This window comes from Tauraco erythrolophus, chromosome 1 (genome assembly GCF_009769465.1).
Source record: "Tauraco erythrolophus isolate bTauEry1 chromosome 1, bTauEry1.pri, whole genome shotgun sequence".
Classification (NCBI taxonomy): Eukaryota; Metazoa; Chordata; class Aves; order Musophagiformes; family Musophagidae; genus Tauraco; species Tauraco erythrolophus.
The window spans coordinates 1588941-1597739 of NC_141465.1; the positions used below are offsets into that span (position 1 = coordinate 1588941).

At 55.1% G+C, this 8799-nt stretch overlaps 1 protein-coding gene across 2 annotated transcripts; it reads left to right on the plus strand.

The window, feature by feature from the left end:
- The first annotated feature begins 4781 nt into the window (after positions 1-4781).
- On the plus strand, positions 4782-8292 carry PTMS (parathymosin). Of its 2 annotated transcripts, XM_086611106.1 has the most exons (5): positions 4782-4936; positions 5664-5735; positions 6457-6538; positions 6702-6766; positions 7371-7460. In XM_086611106.1, exons 1-5 carry the CDS (start codon positions 4889-4891, stop codon positions 7419-7421), a joined length of 318 nt encoding a protein of 105 aa, XP_086467232.1. In that variant the 5' UTR covers positions 4782-4888; the 3' UTR covers positions 7422-7460. The 2 variants fall into 2 exon arrangements, with proteins under 2 accessions (XP_086467232.1, XP_086467157.1); XM_086611031.1 differs by lacking the exon at positions 4782-4936 and having other exon boundaries at positions 5698-5735; positions 7371-8292.
- Positions 8293-8799: the final 507 nt, after the last annotated feature.

Consider the following 8799-nt stretch of genomic DNA (forward strand, 5'->3'; position numbering starts at 1 on the left):
TGTGGCCAGGAAGACAAGAAACCAGCTTCTTAATGCGTCTCCAAATGTTCCAGGGCCCCTGTGGATGCCTGTAAGACAAAAGAAATCCTCGTTATCAGAAGTCGGAGCTACCCACAGCCATTTCCTCATTGGTTCCCTTCCTCTGTGCCTCTTACGTAATCCTCACCCAACAACTACCTCTGACCTCAGATGAAGGGCACCCCGAGCCAAGGACAGCTCCGATTCGATTCCCAGACGTGACAATTCACGTTTGGGATGCCAGAGCCAGCTTGTGGTGGCTGCGGCTTGTGTTGCACGTGGCAGGGATTACTTTCAGAATATTTTGCTGGTGTTAAGAACGGGTCTGTCACACTGCGAGTGAGAGCCACGGCCTCCATCTGTGCTGCGTGAGCAGAGAGAGCTTCACGAAAATCATCACAGGAAACCTCGCTCCCCTTTCCAGTCTTCTGGCAGGCTGCATCACCCCTCATCCCTCCCTTCTACTCCTCTTGCTTCCTCTCGTCGTGCTACCTACCCCGCTTCCAGCCCTCAGGATGCCATTTTCCCAATGCAAAGTTGGCCGGTGGTTGAATTCTTGGGTATTTCCTCTTGACTTCAGGATACAGCACTGTGAAAGAAGAACAAAACTGATTATCTGCCTGGATTTTTAATGGAGGCAGGGCAGAAAAATGAACACTAAATACATAAATGCGTCCAAACGCCTTCCCTCTGTGCATTGAGATGTTGCTAGTTCCACTTCAAGTAAAAGGACAGATACTCTTTGTGCCTGAATTTATGCAAATCCACTTAATGCAAATACACAACCTTCTGCTGTTCTGTTGTTCAGCAAACAGTTGGGAAGAGTTTTGGAACCACTTACGAGTTAGCTCGCAAAACAAAATTCTTGAAATACCCACTATTGTGTTTTGCTTTTGCTCAGAAAACTGCCCAGAGTTTGTTCAGCCTTCGATACAAAATCTCCATCCCCCATCCCCAGAATACAGTGATGAGACTGTCAAGGTATTAAAACAAAATGCATAAATATTGGCTTCTAGGTGCGTGCTCCCTGCATGTGCTAGAAGCAGAAAAATAAATACCACGCATGAAATCCCGGACACGTATGCAAGTACGTGCTCACGTATGAAGCTTAACACGTGCCTCAGTAGACCAGGACCATACTTTCTATACTCACAAAAGTAAATGCATGGAATGGAGAGAAAATATCAGCACTGTGCAGGAATGGGGTACGTGACACAAAACATAAAAACATAAATACAAAGCACAAAACAGCAAATTGTCGCTTGTCGTACAGAGAAAATGACATTCGTCTTGTTCTGCGGGCAGACACTTGTATTGTCTGTGTTCCCCAACAATGATCTACCGTGGAACTTCAGCACCTCCCTCATTTTGCTGAAGGATATCAGACTCTGAAAAGGATGGAATATATTCTGCTGAGTTGGCAAAGTGGCTCGAGGCAAAGATTACAGAGTGGGCTGAGAAGGGACTCGCATCTCCAGACCGCACGACGAGTTTACTCGCGTTTGCAACGAAGGGAAAAAAACAGATGGGAGAGGGGAGCCGGGAAAAGCTGCAAATCGATCCAGCAGATGAAATACAGAGTGGCAAAAGGCCGGTGGAGGAGCAGAAGACACAGGGAGGAGTCAGGTGAGACAGTTAAGGGATGCCCTCGGAGCAAAGCAGCTGCACGCTAGAGGCCAAGGGAATGTCACCATCAGGGTCTGAACTAGTTGAACTAGAACTAGAACTAGAACTAGAACTAAGTTGGAACTAGATGATCTTTGAGGTCCCTCCCAACCCAAACCATTCTGTGATTCTATGATTCTATGAACTGCAAGAGTTGGGACCAGGAAGCAGGCACGTCACAAGACACAAAGCAGTTTCACATTGGATTTAAGGGGCAAAACATCCCCGATGCAGGCACGCAGGGCAAAGCGGGACGCGTGGAAAACGGAGAGGGGGATGCCAGATGAATTTCGTACGTGAGATAAAGGATGTCGCAGAGGGAAGACGGGGAGAGGGCCACGGGAAGAACGCTGCCAAGAATACAGGTAAGAGGCAACAGCTGAGAAGTAACACGAGGTAAAACGTCCAGAGGATACGGTAGGGAGCATGGAAGGGAAAACACGAGGCCACATGCCGTGAGTGCTGGGTGGAAAGGGAGAGGCCACGGGTGGCACAGCAGAGGGTAGAGCTGACCAAGCAGCCCCATCCTATGGGCTGCTGGAAACACACTTCCCTTGCACCAACAGGTGTTTCCTTGCATCTGCAGGTGTGCTGTGCCAACACTGCACTCTGGGCACCGAGACAGCGCTGAACATAACCCTTCCTTTCTCCTAGGATGTTGTGTCAAGGTCTGTTTGTGCATTAATATCAAAATGTCCCTGCCTAGGGGTGTGTGTTGGTGTAGTTTTGCATTTTCAGTAGTCGAGCGTGGAAAGGAAAGGATGAAAAACCTGGCATGGTGAAGAGAACAGCAGAGCCATGTATCTCCTGGCATGCAGAAGCAGAGAGGAACAACATCTGTCCACTTTATAGAATTTTGGCTCTTATTGACAGGTGTAGCTCCAGAAATTAAGATTTTCTTCTTGCAGAAGAGAGGGATGAAAGAGGGGTATTTGAACCAAACCAGGGCTCCAATGTAGACAGCAGCTACACCTGAGAAGCTGGCCAGAGGGTCTTCACAAGACAGAAGGGAAAAAAAAAAAGCATTTATTTTTGTGATGTGTTGGTACTATTCTGTGTGTCTGGGTTCTGTGGCAACTTCTTTGGGGCAGGTGCTAGGCAGTGTGTGTAGCTGGGAAAACCAGAGATGAGTCAGATCATCCGAGAGAAGCAGCTGTAGCTGCGGAGGAGATGAGGTGGCAAGGTGGGGACCTCCTACGTCCCTGTCACCCAGATTATCCCATCTCTTCCATGCTTTCCTTCGGGAGATATGTACTTATCACCCTCCCTGCCCTGCAAGTACCAATCGCTTTTCCTATTACACGCTCAAACTGGAACCCATTTGATGAAACTCAGTTCGAAATCCTGACTTTGCACTCAGGCTTCCTGAGTTTGCACCAGAAGGACGAGTTTTTGTGCCTAAACACATTTCCCAACCGGATGGATTAGCAAACTTGCACCTGTGAGAAGGTACGTGGCTGTGTACACACGTACATCCATATGTACTCGTGTGCACGCTCAGTTTCGCACACGGGCGTGCAAACACACGCAGATTTTTTGTGTGTGTGCCTGTAACTATGAGCCAGACAACAGGGATCTTTCGGGAAAGGGAATTTAGTCATCCCAGTCTGCTCAAGCTGCCGACCAGCCATCTGAAAACGCAGCTAGAGGAACATCTGGTTAATGAGCGACGAATCCCTCCAGCTGCAAGCCGCGACCTGCCGTTCCGCAGAAAGGGCTTTTGCCCAAAAAGCGGCTCGGAGGCGGGTGACGATCGTTCCCGGCGGGCCGCCCCCTGCCCAGCGGCACCGCCAACGCCTCCGCACCGGCGGCGCCCCGTTCCCGAGGCGGGCGGGCGCGGCGCTGCGGCAGGCGGCAGAGGTCAGTGTTGCACGGCGGATGCTGCCCGCTGCTCGCCCCCGTCTCGCCGCCGCGGCGGGCGACCGGAGCGGCTGCGGCTGCCCCCGGCGAGGAGGATCCACGGGGAACCGCCGCTGCCGAGCGCCCGCCGCGCCGCCGGGGGCGGTCCGTTCCCATTCCCACCACCTGCGCCGCCGCCGTGGCGCAGCACACGGGGCTGAACACACCGGGCCGCCCCGGTTCGAGCACCAGATGGCCGTGCCCCACGCTGCCCGGCTGCGTCAAAACGGGCCCCGCTCCTCACCGGCCGCCCGCGACGCCAGCCGGGACAGCGGCGAGGCCAGCGGCGAGGCCAGCGCCGGGCACGAACCGAGCCCGGCGGAGCCCCACGGCCGCCACCGCGGCCCCCGGTACCGGGCCCGGTCCCTCGCGCGCCTTCCCCGCCGCCCCACGTGGCAGCGGCCCCTCCCTCCCCACTGCGGCGCCGCTTGCGCTGTGCTCCCCCCCGCACCGCCAGCAAGACTATCCCCGGCAGCCAATGAGAAGCCTGTTGCCAGGCAGACAGCTCATTTGAATGAACCAATCAGGCGCCCACCCATCGTCCCTCCTTATATGGGGAATCGGGAAACGCCAGCCAGGCCCCGCCCTCTTCCCGCCGCCGCGGACGGAGCGCGGGAAAAAGCAGCCTCGCTCCCGCCCCGCCCCCTTCCCGCGCCGGGGCCCCGCAGCCAGGGGAGGGGCGGAGCGGGAGGAGGCGCCGCCGCCGCCGGGAGCGCTTCCAGCGGGCGGGAAGGCGGGCCGCTGGAGTGGAAAATTCCAGGCAGGAGGCCGCGTGAGCGTGGCCGTCGCCAGCGCTGCCCTCCCACACGGCCCCGCAGCACCGGGTGGCTCCGGGAGGGGCGGCCGGGCGGCGGGCAGAGGGCTCGGTTCCTCCCGGGCAGCGCCGGTGGTCGGCGCGTAGAGCCCTCGACGGGCCGGGCGGCGCCTTGGCGGGGGACGCGGTGCGACCCCGCGGCCGCCGGGACGTCGCGGAGCGCCGGGCGCACATTGTTCTGAGCGGCCGCGCTCCCCCGCGGCGCGGCCCGTCCCTCTCCCCTCCCTCCTCCGCCTCCCGTCCCTCTCCCCTCCCTCCGCAGGTCCCTCCTTCCCTCGTCACCGAGCGGTGTATAAATCCCCTTCCCCGGCGTATCCCCCTCACGGCGGGAGACCCTGGTACTTTGCCCCCCCCCCGCGGCGGGAACCCGCCGCCTCCGCATCGCTTTGGGACTTTGCGCCCCCGACCCCGTGCTACTCCTCGCTCTCTCCCCTTCTCGGGGCTCCCTCGCACGGTTCCCACCGGCCTCTCCCCTTCGCTCCCCGGGAAAGGATGTCGGAAAAACGCGGCGAGGAGGCGCCAGCGGAGCTGAGCGTTAAGGTGAGACACCACCCCCCTCCCCCCCCCCCCCCCCCCCCCCCCCGCCCCGCGCTGCCGCCCCGTTCCCGGGGCGCGGGATCGTGCCCGGCCGTGCGGGGGCGCGCGCGCGAGCGCGGGCCCTCCTCGCCGGCTGGCCAATGGGGGGGCGGCCCCGCCCCCGCCCCGCCATTGGCTGGCCGGCGCGCGCTCTGGGTTCGGCTGGGCTCGGCTCGCTTCGGCTCGGCTCGGGCGTGGGTTGAGGGCGGGGGGGGGCGGGAATGGCGCCGGCGGGGTTTCGGGCGGCGGCGGCGCCGTTAGAAAACGGTTTAATGGCGGCGCAGCCCCCGGGCGGGCGCGAAGTTGTGTGGACACAAAGCGCGCCCCCTCCCCCCTCCCCCTTTCCCTTCTCTTCCCCCCCTCCCGCCCCCCCGGCCACCCGGATGGCAGGGGGAGCGCCGGAAACACCGCCATCCCGCGGACAAGGTTCTTTTTTTTTAAAAACAAAAACATTAAACTCTTCCGTACTCCTGGTTTCCACATGTGCGTTGTCTAAAAGTAGCTGTGACGCATTTTCGCTGTTTTTTTTTTGGGGGGGGGGGGTCAGAATTAACGCCCGACCTTTCCTCACCGTTACATCCCCCATCTCCTTTCAACTCTTTTCCTTTAAGCATCCCGGGATTTGATTTTCTTACCGCTGACCACCGGAACGTGTTTTGTGGTTTTTTTTTTTTTCTCATCTCACCTATAGGAAATGAAAGAAAAGAAGGAAAAACTGGAGGAGAAAACAGTCCACAAAGAAAAGAAGAAGGAGATAGTAGAGGTGAGACCCTCTGGGGCAATAGGTTTAGAGGTGACCAGGAGGGTTTTATCCTGGCTCGTTGTGGGTCAGGAATATGAAGGGAATATGCGGGATTAAAAAAGAGGACAGGCCAGGGGAGCTCAGAAGGGAGAGGGGCAAAGGGAGAGCAAGCTGTAGGATAATTGTGGAGAACGTCAGCATGGCCCAGCGAGAAGAAAAAAAGGTCAGAAAAGGGAATGGAGACAAGGGCAAGCAGGAGTTAGGAGGAACGTAGCAGAGGAGATGCGGTCCGGTGCCTGCTGGAGTATCCTGAGGTGCGTAAGGAGTGTGAGTTGAAGAAGGTGGGAGGAGGAACAGTGAGGAAATGCACAGGTCGATGAAGGTCAGAAGGGATCTGGAAGCAGAGCATGGGCTAAGTCGTTAGCCTGTAGCCAGAGAGATGCTCTGATTGTTGGGATGGGATGGTGGCAGCTTGCCAGGATCTAAGCTTGTGGAAGTCAAGGCGGTCATACTGGTGGGGAGAGCCTGGGAGGATTGGTTTTGGAAAGAACCTTGCGAGGAGGATTTCAGCTGGGATGGTGGGAATGCCCGTGTTCGAGTTACAACGCTTACTCGATCCACATCAGAGACTGGAGTCGGAAGTGGCTGGAGCTGTGGAGATTGTTCCTGCACTTGCAGCAAAGAGCACGTGGGAATCTCGCCCTGAAGCCAATTTCTGCTCTGACCAATTTGTTTCACTCAGGATGAGGAAAACGGAGCTGAAGAGGATGAGGAAGAGAATCCTGACGATGTGGATGAAGAAGAAGGTGGTGATGAGGATGAAGGTAGGAATAATTGGTGTAGGGAGAACGGGAGCAATTGGGATATGGGGGGGATAGAGGATGATGGAGGGAAATTCCACCTCTGAGCCCTCTTGACTGTGAGATTACCTTTCCCTTAAATGTTGCTTCAATTAATCTGTGCTTTTCCTCTCTGGCTTGTGGTTAGAAGGAGATGAGAATGGGCAAGAGCAGGATGGTCATGCAGAAAAACGATCTGCAGAGGAGGAAGAGGTGAGTGACAGTGTGAGAATAACGGCAGTGAGAAGGAACCAGGTTACCCGCTGTGTCCTGATCAAACCCACGTGGATGCCATTGCTGACCATCTCAGATAGTCCTCGGGTCTCATTGCTGCTTCAGCAGCAGATGGGTACAACACATCTGATGTGGCAAGAGGATAATAAACCTCTGTAGACTCCTCGTAGGGTCCAGGTCCTTCCACTTCCACAGCGGTCACGGTGCTGAGTGTTTGAGAGTCAAGGTGCTTGAGGTTGTGCTGGGTGATGACCCCTCAAACGCCTGTGAAGCCCAGAAGAGGGACTTTAAGGGCAGATCTCAGGGTCTGTCTGAAGTGATGTGAACCTGAGCCTGTTAGACCTCTCAAAAGTACCGGTGTGGATGTCTCTCCAAATGGAGTTGTCCATGTCTTAACCACGACCATCAACAGAACAGTTGTGTCAGGCACTCAGAAATCCTCTGAAGCGTGGATTTATGGTGGGCCTAACAGATTTCCGTGTGGAGGAAGGAGCAGCAGTAAGAATTCTGTGGAGAAATGGCATGCCTTGGTGTGGTGACTGTTTGATGGTAATTTTTTTTTCCCTCTCTGTGTCCTCTGTAGGATGAAGTGGATCCAAAGAGACAGAAGACAGAAAATGGGTCTTCAGCTTGAGTCCTCCCCTCCCGTCTCCTCTGTTCCGTCCATCTCTCCTCCTCCATTCCAGCCTGTGCTTGCACTGTCCATTAGCCTCTGGCTTCACACAATCTCAGATGAGGAAAGATTAGAAATGCTCTCAAACAGGGAAAACAGCAGTTTCCTCCTCACCCGACGATCTGCCCCATCTGGGACGTTCCCCAGCTGAAATTATCCCAGTCCCCCACATCCTTCCAGCTGTGCCCCGTGTACAAATGACCCTCTTCCCTCAAAAGTCTGTTTCCTGGGGCCCAGTTTGTCACCTTGCCAGGCTCTTCACGTGGCAAGCACCTCTCCTGCCCTCTTCCCTTGCCCTCTTTTTTTATTTTGGCACTGGTAAGATGGAGATTTTGACAGCTTCTGCTCCCCAGCCCTGCTGTCCCATCCATCCCCTCCCGAGTCCAGGAGGCTGCGGGCACAGATCTCACGGTGCGTTATCCAGTCCGAGGCCTCTCCTCTCCTTTCCCCTTGAACCCCGAGAGACAGAAAAAGAACATTTAACGTTCTATTAAACCACACACGGAGACAGAATTTATTTTAAGCTTTTTTTTTTCCAAGTTTACATGACAGCAAGCTGGCCCTCGTGAATTTTTCAGATAAGCGTTGTTTTTACGTACGAATTTCATCGGAACTGCGTATTTTTTTTAATTTGGAGGCTTTTTTAAAACAAATCAAGAGAGAAACAATTGGGGACCAAACTTTTGATTTCCATTTTTTTCCCCCCCTTCAGATTTTCTGGTGACCATTTTTTGTAAATTAAAGGCAATATAGCCACAGCATTTTCTATGGCACAGACATCACGAGGATGATAGATATAAATATATATATTGTTTTCAACTAGCACTGTAAATAAAAGCGTTTGAAAATATTTCAAACAGCTTGTGTGGACGGTTGTGTCTGTACGTCTTCGGTTGATGTTCTGATTGGATCGGTAGGAGTTGGTTTGTGGAAAGATGGGGTGGCTTGATGAGCAGTGGGTAGAGTGGGGAACCCTAAATTAGTCAAAAGATCTGTGTTACTTACCCAAATGACTCCTGTGTGCTGGAGGAGGAGGAGACACCTTCCCCCCACCTCTCCTTTCTTCCCGGCTCTACCTCCTGCCCCAGAGGCATAGGGGAATGGGGGGTTGCAGGTCAGTTCCTCACGCGTCGTTTCTGCCGCTCCTTTCTCAAAGGAGGAGGGCTCCTGACACGCTTTTCCTTTCTCCAGTGGATCCTCTACTCACGGGACAGTCCACAGACTTCTCCAACGTGAGTCCTTGCCGCTGGATGCAATCCTCACCCATCACATTGCTCCAGCGTGGGCTTCTTCCCCGCAGTCACAGGTTCTTAGGGCACGGCCACCCGCTCTGGTGTGG